Below are 13,442 nucleotides of genomic sequence, written 5' to 3'. Positions count from 1 at the left end.
ATTAGTCTGTGCCAGGACTACGGTAGGATGACAGTGAAAATAGCATGCTTTGCCTCAGTTCAGGGGGACCGTATGAAAATATATCCTATTTTCAAAATGTTTCTGAAAAGACTTATTTGTGGAAATGTTCCTTGCTATTTAAAACTCTTCAAAAATGCAGGTTTTACAAAATACAAAAATAACCTCTTGAAAGTTTGAAAGGGGAGAGGGGGCTGTCGTGTGGGGGCGGTCTCTGCTGCCCACATCCTCCCTCTGTTCAGTGCGTTGTGTGCTTACGGGTTCCCTGGAGCGGATCACCGTATAATTGATGTGCAGTCTGCATTGCTGAATCCTGGACTGCACCATTCTGTGTTCAAGGGAAGATGTAATCTGATCCCTCTGCTGCTGAGGGAGGAATCTGTTCAGTCAAGGCTTTGACAGGGCATAGTCTCCTCCAATAATCTTCTCCGTTCTCTCTCATTATTCCCTCGAGTTCTTCTCAGTCAAGCTGCATGTATGTATGTGTGTCCCGAGAAGCGGTTTGATACTGAGCTGCATTTGCCTTTACTGTGGAGTTTTGTTGCCGGTTCTGCTCCCTAATCTTCCTTTTCTGACGTGCCTGAGCATGTCCACATTAGAATCTGTGACATACCTACCTGAAAAAGGTTTATATTGTCAGAGACTGCCAAGCAGCCGGACACACGGGGGCACAGAATCACTGAAGGGGAAAAATACAGAAAATATGGGTTTCTACGGCACATTAAAAATGATTTTTTACAAAGTAAGTAAGCTGTTTTCTTCCTATGCTATGTGATTGTGTGTGTATGCCTGCCTGAGAAGGAAAATCTGTATCATCAGAGATGGCTGCAGTATCCTCTAATTTTGGTGGGTGGCTGGATGTCTGGTATTCTGTTTTATATCATGAATGTAAGCAAATAACGGAAAGACTGTGAGCTGGAAAAAGCTTTAAATTTAAGATAAAATGTATATTTTAATCTGAGAATTTTTCACTAAAAATACATTCAGACTTTAGAAATGTGGCTCTGTTAAATGCTGACCTGGAAATACTCTATCCTTAGTTGGCTTTTAGTGAACCTTTTGCCTTCAATTTTTCTATACCTTGTATACAGTTTTTCTTTTTTCATTAGTTGACTCTTTAAAAGTATAGAATCATGAGACTATTTGGGATTTATATTTAAAGAGATCATGTTTACTTTCTGTACCCCTCAAAAATTGCAGAATTAATTTTTGGTTCTGAAGTCAGTATTTTCAGTAAACAGTACAGTATTTAAAAGACTTCTATAGTCATACAGAAGGTGCTTTCCTTTATAAAATATTTTTAAAATAAAATCCTTTCTCAGTGGTTTCCTTGATACACATTTTGGGGCATGTTTATTCATTGAAGGATTTCTAAGATGGAAATAAAGTTTGCTTTTAGTGGCAAATGGTATTTGCACCAATGTTTTTTACAAGGTATCCTGGGAAGTTCTGAAAGCCAGTATTACAAACTTAATTAGAATAAATATCAAAGTTTCTCCTAATTATGAAGATAAGAATTTGTGGAAGTTATCAAAAAACTAGATTTTAACATAGTCTGTACTGACTGACCTTCCTGATGGATTCATTTGCATGTATGTTTATATATATATGTGTGTATCTATAAATTATATACACGGAAACACGTGGCTACCTATATACTTCAGCTTTTATATTTATATTTGCTTTTTAATAAAATTATTTGGAGAAAGAAAATAATGGTTTCTGAGAGGAATCACTTTAAAACAATGTAATGAGTATATAAACTTCTAAAGGGAAGAAACCAGCCAGATCAATTCCATTTCTTTCCAGTAGGTATGTCATGAACTAAGGTATAAATTGTAGATGAGCTTGTTGTACCCTCACCTCTAGCCCCTAATGTCGTAAGATCATCCCGGTATTTTAGAAAACTCTTCATGATGACAAAAACATGGTCTTTATTATTCAGTGTGGCTCTAAAACATTTTTACTCTTTAGTATTTATATTGTATCATGCTATGTTATGATGTTCCCATGTAAGGCAAGAGGTAGGAAAATAAGGCTGCTGCAAAGCAAGGATTTTTACCTACTTATAAACATGAGGATAGCTCTCTATCACTTTGGAGTGTTTTTCCTTCTATAACTTGCAGTAATACAGTGATTAATTAGTGGACACAAATCTTAAAAAGGGGTTGTTGAAATGGAAAAAGTCAAATCTTACCAGATTTTATTTTCTAGTTTTAAAATATACATATAGTCACATAAGAATATTTCAATATTGATGTTGACAAGAAACAATTCTGAATATATTTATAGTATAACATGGCATAATGAAACACCTTAAAATGTAGATTTTGGATACACCTTATAGCGAGGCATAACTGATTCTTTTAAAACCTTTCTGTTGTTGCTTTTCAAATTAGAATATTTTGTCCTGAGTATCTGTCAATAGAGCTATATTCTGTATATATATCAATTGACAACTTTTCCCCTCAGCGTTATTATACTATCTCCAGATTTCTCTTATTATTGATTTACTTTTTAAAACTGTCCTTATTGCCCATATTAATTGCTTTATGCCTTATCACTATTCAAGATTATTTATACTGCTCTTTACCCTCTTATAATGGTATGAGTGTTTAAAATTGAGTTTGTTACTTTCATAATTATTTCTGATTTTACAATTTTGAATTTTATCTTTATTAAAAACATGTTTTTAAAGAAAAATGATTCACGAGGAAGGCACGTTAAATATGATTATTTTCTGTGTGGATTAACTTGAGATTTTTCCCTATGTTGGTTATTAAATTGGAAAACATGAAAGATATATTATCTCAAGGAATATATATATGTAATGAATATCAGTTTTCAAATCATCACACACTGTTCTTCTGGATAAAATATTAGGGGGGAAAATTCACCTTTCCATTCCATTCAGAGTAAAACAAAGTAGAACAAATAGAAGAAACTATGAAACATTTATTTTATATATTTAATTAACATTGTAGGCATATGAAAATTTAAGAATTTAAAATATTAACCATCCTGACTCAAGATTTGATAGTTAGACGATTTTTTAAAAACATATCTTGTTTGTTTTACCTTATAGATGAAAAGAAAGTTGGACCATGGTTCTGAGGTCCGCTCTTTTTCTTTGGGAAAGAAACCATGCAAAGTCTCAGAATATACAAGGTAATATTAAATATAATGATTATCTCATGATTCTCAGTTTTTTAGAGTTGATTCTGAAAGTGTTTTAGTTTATTCTTGTAGAATAATAATGTTACTAGTACGGTTGACTGTTTAACACATTTTGAGATTACCGGAAATTGAGAACTATATCATTTTAAATAAGAGGAATGCCACCTTAGTTTATGTTTTGTTACTAATACATTTTGAAGTAGGACACAAGCAGAAATTATCTTGTGAACAAAAATTTAAAATTACAATTTTTAAGGAATTCTAAAAAGTAAACCATAAAATATGAATACGAGCCCCTGTGTCTTGTTACTATAGCAACAGCTGTTCTAGGGTAGACATTTATGTATGGAAATTTGAAGATACATTTATTAGCAGTGAAGTAAAACAATTACTAACTCAATCTTATTTCATGAAATTAATGTGTTGGAAATTTTCTTTTATGGGCTTGGTAGGTCTTAAGTTTTTAACACATACATTTCTTTTCTATACCAGTAGAATAGTTTCCATAACAACGAAATATAATTGTAATCTTTTTCTACGTCAGTCCCCATTATTTTTGGATTTTACATCAGTATAAAACTTTTCCCACTCTCACAGTTATTAGGCTAACTTAAGCACAATGTCTATTGCCCAGCCAATTAAAAGTGGCTTTGAATGTCACTTGGAATGTCGTATTTTAAAATTTAAATGACAGAAGTATCTTAGAGCTTTTTTTTTTGGTCTTTAAAACAGAATTTTTTGTATAATTGCCAGTTTTTAAAATAAGTGATTGAAAGTTAACAGTAGAAACCATAAGAACTTCATGGTTATGACATTTCTTCCTTTCTCTCAAAATATTTCAATTTAGTTATTTTTATTCTATAAGATGCACTAAAATTAACATTGCTCAGATGTAATTTTTTTATTGAACATTGTTGCAGATTGTGCCTCTTACAGAGAAATAGCTTGTTTTTATTTCAGTTGTAAAAAATATTTCTTTCAAATGCTGCTTTATGAAATTTGAAAATCATCATAATTGGAATAGTCTTACATTCAAAAAGTGAAGAGATAACACAGAAGAGAAAAATAAAGCTATCTCTTATTCAGGAGCTGCTTTTCTGTGTGATTTTTCTTATGTTAACTGTCCCCCTTCCTGTTACTCTTTGCCTTTTGACAGTTTTACTGTGTTTTGGCACTTCCACCAGAGGGTGTGGAGGGATAGAGAGACAAGTGAAACTATTCACTTCATTGTGCTTTTCCCTTCTAGTCATGATAAAGTATTTCTTGGATGAGAAATTTGCATTTAATGTTAAACTAACTGTTAATGCTATTTTTAAAATGTATCAGTCTTCTATTAATATGGCTGATACCAGGACAAAGGTATTACATTGTTCACTTGTTTTTAAGGCAGCTTAGAATAAATGAGTGCTGAATTTTTATTACAGAACACATTTTAGTAAAATTTGTCTTTAGTTGCTCACTTTTTATATTGACAAAGCAACTGAAAAGGCAGAAGTTTTATTTTTAGCCTGTTAATATATTATTTTATTAAAGCAAAATTAGACCAAACAGCATATTTATTTCCATGTTTTTCTGGAGACTCTCTGTTAGGAAGGTATATATTTGGTATTTTGTGATATTTTTGACAGATTTGCTAATAAGATAAAACTATGATTTTTCCATCAAAAATTTGTTATAAACATATCCTATTTTATTTTGGAGAAAAAGAAAACAGAACTTACCTTTGAATTTGAAAGAAGAAAAGATAGATTTAATTGCTGAATGTTAAAGATTGTCTTCGATTTATACTATTAGAGGATTTAAAGGGAGTAGATAAGAAGACCTTTCTGTAAAATCTGGTGACTGAGATACATTTTTTAACAAAATAATGCTGGATAGAAAAAAACAGCTGGAGGAGTTGTTTCATTAGTAATTTATCAGAGTTTGATTGTTAACTATTATGATGCAATTTGTAAGTGTTCTTTGAATTTAAAATAATTAATCAACATAGCTCAATGAATTGAGTGAGAATTTCTTTTCAAATATAATTTTGTTAAACCAGACCTTCCTGCTGCTTTTTTTCCAAGGTCTTTAAAATGGATACCCAATATTTACCTTGAGTTTAGTTTAATTACATGCAGAAATTAGAAAGGAAAGTTTAATACGTTAGTAATATAGTTATATATTCTTTCTGCTATTAATTGGTCATTTTTAGGGTAGTTAGACAGTTTCAGAGAGATCATCTAGTCGTCCTCATTTTACTAGTGGCAGAATTGAATTTCAAGTTTGTTTGAGACAGTTAAATCTCAAAATTTAAATTATTGTGTAAAAATGTTTAGATGATCTTATTTAGTTTTGCATATAAGTTCTTAATAGTTACCTGTTTTGAATAAATGTATTTCTAATCAAGACTGAGTCCTGTCAACTATTCAGACCAAGCTTTATAAATAGCAGTAAAAAATTAGAAATATTATAGACAATTTTGAAGGCATCTGAGGCAAACTTAAGGAATAATGTGATTCTTGAAATTCAAAACATTTGAACATAGTGTTTCTATGTCTGAGTTTTTTAAAGCTTTAATAAAGTATCACAACCCTTTTTATAAAGAAAATTTAAACTTTACTTATGTCACCGAAGACCAGTCATAGGAGAAGTGGGACTTGTATGTTCTAAGGAAATATTTTAACATTATTTGTATATATTAACAACTGGCAGTTTTGTCATGGAGATTCTGTTATTTGGTTGCAACTAGCATTTCTGGGATAATAACAGGCGTTATGTAGGAGGGAGGAAACTTACTGTAAGAATAGCAAATAGGTTTTGTGTACCTGTGATCTCTGGGAAGAAAGGTAATTAATTGATGTTTGAAATATGCCAGATCATCATTCTTTGTACTAGAATCTATTATTAATAAGTATCTATCTTTGCTTTCACTTTTGTTTTTTTCCTTTTATCCTTTCTCTCTTTTTTTTTTTTTTTTTTTTTTTTTTGTAGTACCACTGGGCTTGTACCATGTTCAGCAACACCAACAACTTTTGGGGACCTCAGAGCAGCCAATGGCCAAGGGCAACAACGACGCCGAATTACATCTGTCCAGCCACCTACAGGCCTCCAGGAATGGCTAAAAATGTTTCAGGTGACATATCTAAACATAGTACTTGAAATGCCTCACTTAATTGCTGCAAAATAAGGGATTATTCATCCGTAAAAAAAGAAGGAAACACTTTTACATAGTATACTGTGGATGAACTTTGAAATCATTCTGCCAAGTGAAAGAAGCCAGACACAAAAGGCCACATGTTGATTTTCTTTATATAAAATGTCCAGAATAGGCAAATCCATAGAGACAGAAAGTAGATTAATGGTTGCCTGACAATGAGGGGAGGAGAAGGACTAACTGCCAGTAGGTACAGATTGTCCTTTTGGGGTGATGGAAGTGTTCTGGAATTGGATAGTAGCGATGGTTGCACAGCAAGGTGAACATACTGGGAAGCACTGAAGAAGTATACACTTGAAAATGGTGAATGTTATGTGCTGTTTATTTCAATTTAAAAATGCTATTAAAAACAAGGGAACTCAATTTTTGAGTGTCATAATTGAGAAAGTCCAATACTTATTTGTGTAACTGTGCACTGACATTTTTTTATTGCTTTTTAAATAATAAGACCTTCCTTCATCTTCTCCTTTGTTTGAATTTCTGGGTTGTCTAGTTTTCTAAACTGCATCGCTTGTAAGTTAGGCATTTAAGAGTAATTTAAGAACCATTCTAGCTAGAGTTAATACAGCTTCTTTTCTTCAGTGCCATGCTTGTATATGGCTTACCATGCTTGAATCCTGATTACTATATTTTAATAGTATTTATATTCTTTGGATGTGTACAGGGAAGATTGGTTACAACCAAACCCTGAATATTATGAACTTTATAACCTAAGATAGTGATATTACATTGATTTATCTCTTCTTCCAGTAAGATAATGCATATAAATCAAGTGTTTAGCAAAATACATGGTAAGGAGTAAGTACTTACTCAATTATTTGTTGCAAATAATAAATAATATAAATTATGTAAAGTAAAAATATCTGATATTAGCCTCCATAGTAATGTAAAAAGAATATACTACCCTACCTCTGGCTGCTTGAATGGTTAGGTATTTAATCAATGCATAAGGCAATAATCGTTGGTAAAGATGATACTTTACTTGACTTTTAGTTTTTCAGATTTTTAAGGTGTTCACTTTGTAAACCCTAATATATTAAATACCTAGATGAATATGAGATAAATGTGTCTGTTTTTTTCTTCTGTAGGTAGAAAACTAACTTGGAGCAGTATTGCTTTTAAATGGATTTTTAAAATTGTTTTCTACCCTTCAGGTGATTTCTGCAAAACTAGGATAACCTTTTTTTGGTTGGTAACTGAAAGATTTAAGCCTTGCTCTCAACAGGGATTAGTTTTTCCCCTGGTTGAGACAAAAGTGTCTCAAGACATTTTTCATTTTTATAACTGAGGGGATGGGGCGCAGGACACTGCTGGCATCTAGTAAGTAGAGGCAGTACAAAGGACGATCTCCATGCCAAAGAATTATCCAGCCCAAAATGTCAGTGGTACTAAAGAATGTGGGTTAGAGGAATGAAAGTTAGGTTTTATTGTTATTAAAATGTTATAAGCCACTGTAATTACAAAGAATTTTTTTAAGTTTTCATTTTCATAGTCATTTGTTGATTAAACTTACCTTTTCCCCAGGGATTATTCCTACCCTTCCTCCTGAGTTATTTTGCCTCTGGTTCATGATGGTTTGTAAAATGTTAATTAATTTTTATTTTTTCCTATGCACACCCTCAGAATTCTAAATTTTTAATTTTGTCCCATTCTTTTAAAAGGAAATTTATCCGTCAATAAGAGGCGAAAATAAAACTCGGACACTTGTATAGCCTTAAAAAAATAATTTAAAGATTTTTATCATCTCTGATTAAGCCAAAGAGGTAGGAATATGGTTGTGTGTTGCCATGCTAACACATGCATGTAGTGTGAACAGCATATATCATTCTGATTTCATATCACATGATTTCACTGATTTCATATCATTTTTATAAGAAAATACCAACATGATTGAAAATTATGCTATTAGCAATAGTTTTATCATCATTGTAGATAACCTCCAAAATGCTTATTTTATATGAAAAGGCTTATTTCTTTTCAGAAGGTAGTTCAGAGGAAGATTTACTTTTTCTGTGGTAGGGCTCATTTTTCCAACGTTCTGGAATACCTGAATATTCTTTGCTTGCTATCTAGGATATTTCTCAATTTTAAAGGGACTCTGTAGTATTGATCTATAGGAAGAGGCATTTCAGCTTTATTTTAGTCAGGATATTTTAGAGAGTTCATTGTACACCGTTTGCTTGTTTAGCTAGCTCATGCTTTTTAAATAAAATGTCCAAATGTTACCGCATGCTGTATTTCATCAAATCTGAGACAACATAGTTTTTTTAGATGCATTCCAATTTTGGAAATGTTAATGTGAAAACAAAAAACTGTATTCAATAAGCTAAAGAATGTTAGAATAGCTTTTGGTCCTGTAAAAGGAGTAGGTGCAGTGAAGAAAACATGTTCTTAGTTAACAGGAATAGCATGTGGAATTACCCCTGCAGGTATAGTATTATATACATTTTTTTCAGATAAATATTCTGTAGCAAAGAAATCTGTAGCAACAAAAGGTCAACTGGACAGGTAGATCAGGACCTTCATCTTTTGAGTACCATGTCTGTCTCTGACACACCCAAGGCCTCATTGTTGTACACTGCCCTTTATTTTCAGGGCTGGTCCCAGAGTAACTAGAAATGATTCACTTGCCTAAAGGCTTACCGTGCTTTAATGTCTAACTTGTAGAGACATAATTTCATAATAAAGTGGGGAGTCATGAGTTGACCTATGTGAGAGAGTTGAGGGATAATTAAACTGGCATGATTTCTACAAATATACTGTGGGGGCATTTCATGATGACTTTTCTGTTGCATAATAAGCAGTATGGGAGAGCTTGTCCCCTTACTGTTCAGCTATTGCTCCTAAGGCAGTGATACAGCATTGCTTTGGTCCAGTTCCATCTATTCTGACAAAGTACTCTGTATTCTGTTTATAAATTGAGTATGAACAAATGATATTCCATTTTGCATAAAAGAGGACTGAAACAGAATGCCACTGGAAAATAGAAGTGCAAATTAAAGACAAAAACCAAAAAAAAATAGAAAGTTTATACCATTTGAATTGTCAGTAGCCATTGATCCACTTTGTATGGCAGTCAGATTGATGCTTCAGATTAATTTAGGGAAGCGAGTTGGTCATTTTTTTGGCTTGTTTATATCATTCAGGTGCTAATAAATGGTTTTTCACTTAAACTTTTCAGACTAGGTAAAGACATTAATTACATGAACATTATCTTATATTGAAATTTGTATTCAGAAGCATCTTGAGAATAGCACAAATGACATAGAAGGACAAGTTCTTAGTTCAAATTTTGACATTGTCTCTTAAAAACAATAATTTCATTAATATATAACCAGTCTTGCCTTTATTTTCACGCTCTGTAAAACACATAACATTAAAAAGTTGTCAAAGGGGAAAAAACATGTACATCTGCTTAAAGTTATACTTGGAAATATATTGGAGACTCAATAAATGTTAGTTTCTTCCCTTGGTCAAGAAATAATCTTAGTGGACCTCAGAAATTTTCTCAGATCTAAAAAGGGACCGTTAACACTAGATTCACAGTATTGCTATGAGGATCAAAGATAAAGTGATATGGAAGAACTTTAGCCTTACACAGATGCCATTAGCTTTACATTATTTTAATTAAAGCATATTGGAATTAAGCTATTTATGTACTTTGAAAAGATGTTATACTAAAAATATTTTAAAATGATAAGTATAAAATACATGTGTTTTGATATTAAAAATGGAGAAAAAACTTCTCCATTGGAAGATTTAATTAGGTTTCATGGGAAAACTTAGAAATTGTACATGTTCTCAAATCTACTTTATTTACATCTTATTTGCTAATCAACAAAAGATTAAAACCTACAGGATAGTGCCAAAATTGAATTTATTATTACTTTGAAATTGTATTTGGGACACAGTGATTTAAAAACCTTGTTTTGTGTGAAAGACTTGAAGAAAGTCATGTATTTAGCTAGAGAAGACCAGGAGAAAATGTGATGTCTGTTTTTAACATTTTAACGACTTTTGTATAAAAGTAGGAAAAGACTCATTCTTGGTTTCGTCAGAAAGTAAAACCTGAATTATGTTCTTTGAGTCAGATTTTGGCATTAAGTTAAACTTAGCAATTAGAACTGGCCCACAGTAGAATGGGAGATAATAAGTTACTCGAATCCTGGAACTGTTCAAACAGACTGGATAACCATGTGCTAGAGATGCTAGAGAAGTGAGTTCTTTACCACATGAAATTCAGGTGCAGTACTACCCAAGGTCATAAAACAGTCTATCTAATTGGGACACTAAAGATCATCCAGACCAGTGGTTCCCAAATGCTGCTTTGTGAGTCATCTACATCAACACTGGATGAGTTGCTTGTTTAAAAAATAAAATGTCTTCAGCCACTGAATCAGACTATCTGCTGGCGGGTTTTAGAACTCAGTAATTCTTGCTGTCCTTGATCGGCAGTTGGGAACCACTGGCCTGGACCAAGCCTCTCACTGTGTAGGTGGGTTCTCTGAGACTCAGACTCATTAAGAGACTTCCATGTTGTTCTACAGTGAGTTTCCTGGTGAAGCCCAGGCTCTTGATTGCAGTTTAGTGCTCCTTCTACTCTTCTCTACTACCTCTGTGCCCTAATTTACCTGAAATAAAACACCACTTCCATGGGGAATTTTCAAATTTGCATTTGCAATTTTGTCCTTAAATTAAAATTTGCTTCTGAACCTGGAATGTTTTTCCTCTCCCTTTCAATGTGTTCCAACATGGCTACCATGAAAGGCCAAAGGAAGTACTTTTTTTTTCTCTTTTCTGAGACAACCACTTTTCAAGTAGCAGTAAAATAATAATTAAAAGAATTATCCAACACTCTGCTTTTGCAGATAAACTAAGGCCTGAAGAGGTTAAATTGTAACCTAATTACAATGACAATATCTCCTAAAATTATTTCCTGATCCCCAATTCAGTTATCTCTCAACTATTCTTCGTTAATTGTTGTTGTAGGTTGTTATTTCATATACACATGCATGCGCGCGCGCACACACACATACACACGTAGATAGTCATTAGCTGCAAGGTTTTCATGTTAATGTATATGTCCCTTGCTGCTAAATTGTATATATACAAAATTTGAAACCACTCTTGGAGCCAGAATAAGCAAGTAAGTCCTAGTGATACCATCAAATATAAAGAATAGAAACACTCTCTAGAGATAGAGTTGAGATGATAGCATTAATCTAGAGAGAGTATTTCCTGATTCTTTTGGGATTCATTTATTTATTCAGTAAATATTTATTAAGCACCTTTTCTGTGCTAGGCCCTACTTGGGTGTGGTATGCAATAGTGAATAAAACAGACAAAAAACCCTTTTTCATGAAACCTACATTCTAGTCAGAAGGGGATGAGGTGGATGAGTTTGGAACTGGTTGCAATTTTAGAGAGGTTGCTCAGGGAAGGAAGTAAGGAAGCAAGGCATGTGGGTATCTAGGGAAACAATATTCCAAGGAACAGCAAGGAAAGATGCTGTGAAGCTGAGTGTGCCTGGAGTGTTTACAGCACAGAAAGAGTGTGTATGGCAGAGCAGAGTAAATAAAAGGGAAAGTAATGGGAAAGTAGTGTGTTGTAGGCCAACCTAAGGACTGATTTCTACTTTGGGTGAAATGGAAAGCCATTAGAAGGTTTTAAGAAGGTTTAAGACTTTCTGACAGTAGCACTGAGTACAGTGTGGAGAATAGAACGAAGAGCCGAAGGTAGAAAGCTGGAAGACCACTTAGGGAGTTACAGGAATAATCTAGGTGACGCATACTGGTAGCTCAATCCAGTGTAGTAATAGTCAGATTGTGGATATATTTTAAAGTTTAAGGCTGTGAGTTCATTTGGATCAAAAGCATCCGATGGTGAAAGAGAGGGAGGGTTCAGGAATGACCAAAGACTTCTTGGCCTGAGTAACTAGTAAAATAGAGTTTATTTTACTGAAATGAGGAAGACTGTGGAAGTACAGATTTGGAGAGAAAGATCATAGACATGTTAAGTTTCAATTACATATCCAAAAATAGATGTTGAAAAAGCAACAACATAATACAGGTCTGGAGTTCAGGAAGGACTCCAGGCTGGAGAGAGGAAAGCTGTTTTTATGGTCCAGATCTTTGTTTAGAATCACCAAAGAGATGTGATTTTAAACGATAGGACAGTTGAATATGTGTGGTCAGTGGAAACAGTCTCATTTTCTATTGCTACTCGTCATTATCAGTGGTATCCTTTTTTTTTTTTTTTTTTTTTTTTTTTTTGAGATGGAGTTTCGCTCTGTCGCCCAAGCTGGAGTGCAGTGGTACAATCTCGGCTCACTGCAAGCTCCTCCCGGGTTCACGCCATTCTCCTACATCAGCCTCCCAAGTCGCCGGGACTACAGGCGCCCGCCATGATGCCCAGCTAATTGTTTTTATATTTTTAGTAGAGATGGGGTTTCACCATGTTAGCCAGGATGGTCTCGATCTCCTGACCTCATGATCTGCCTGCCTTGGCCTCCCAGAGTGGTGGGATTACAGGCATGAGCCACTGCACCGGGCCTATCAGTGGTATACTTTTTAATAAGATAACACGAAGTAACATCTGCTGAGTATATAGATAATTTAAATTGAGACGTTTTAAATTGTCTCTGATTCTTATTAAAGATTCTTTAAAACAAAATAAAAATACATTGTTTCAAATATTGTTTAAAGTCTTAGGTATGTTTTGTTATACAGGCATAATTTTTTTCCATGTACTTTTTCTTAAATATATGGAAATTTCTAACAGTTTCAAATATTTAGCTCAGGTCTGAATTAGTTGTTTATCATCTGTTCATCTGTTCTGTCTTCTTTAATTTCTACACCCTATCCTCCAAAAGCCTTGATAAAAGATATGTCTCATATATTAGCTTTTTTTTTTTTTTTTTTGAGACAAAGCCTCGCTCTGTCACCTAGGCTGGAGTGCAGTGGCATGATCATAGCTCATTGCAGACTTGACCTCCTGCCACAGCCCCCTGAGTAGCTGGGACTACAGGCGCATTCCACCATGCCTGGCTGAT

The 13,442-nt window shown here is 33.6% G+C and overlaps 1 protein-coding gene across 7 annotated transcripts in view; it reads left to right on the top strand.

The window, feature by feature from the left end:
- Positions 1 to 13,442, top strand: part of FBXW7 (F-box and WD repeat domain containing 7) — a 213,398-nt gene that overhangs the window by 181,764 nt on the left and 18,192 nt on the right. For 6 of the 7 annotated variants that reach the window (XM_016952379.4, XM_054683425.2, XM_063809102.1 and 3 more), the window contains 2 exons: positions 3,104 to 3,186; positions 6,169 to 6,310. In XM_016952379.4, the coding sequence (XP_016807868.1) occupies positions 3,104 to 3,186; positions 6,169 to 6,310 (225 nt within the window). Of the gene's footprint in view, positions 1 to 221; positions 761 to 3,103; positions 3,187 to 6,168; positions 6,311 to 13,442 lie in introns of those variants that run through there. The other variant, XM_003310521.6, reaches the window with a different exon arrangement.

This window comes from Pan troglodytes, chromosome 3 (assembly GCF_028858775.2).
Source record: "Pan troglodytes isolate AG18354 chromosome 3, NHGRI_mPanTro3-v2.0_pri, whole genome shotgun sequence".
NCBI classification, from domain to species: Eukaryota; Metazoa; Chordata; class Mammalia; order Primates; family Hominidae; genus Pan; species Pan troglodytes.
This window is presented reverse-complemented; position numbering and strand designations above follow the sequence as displayed.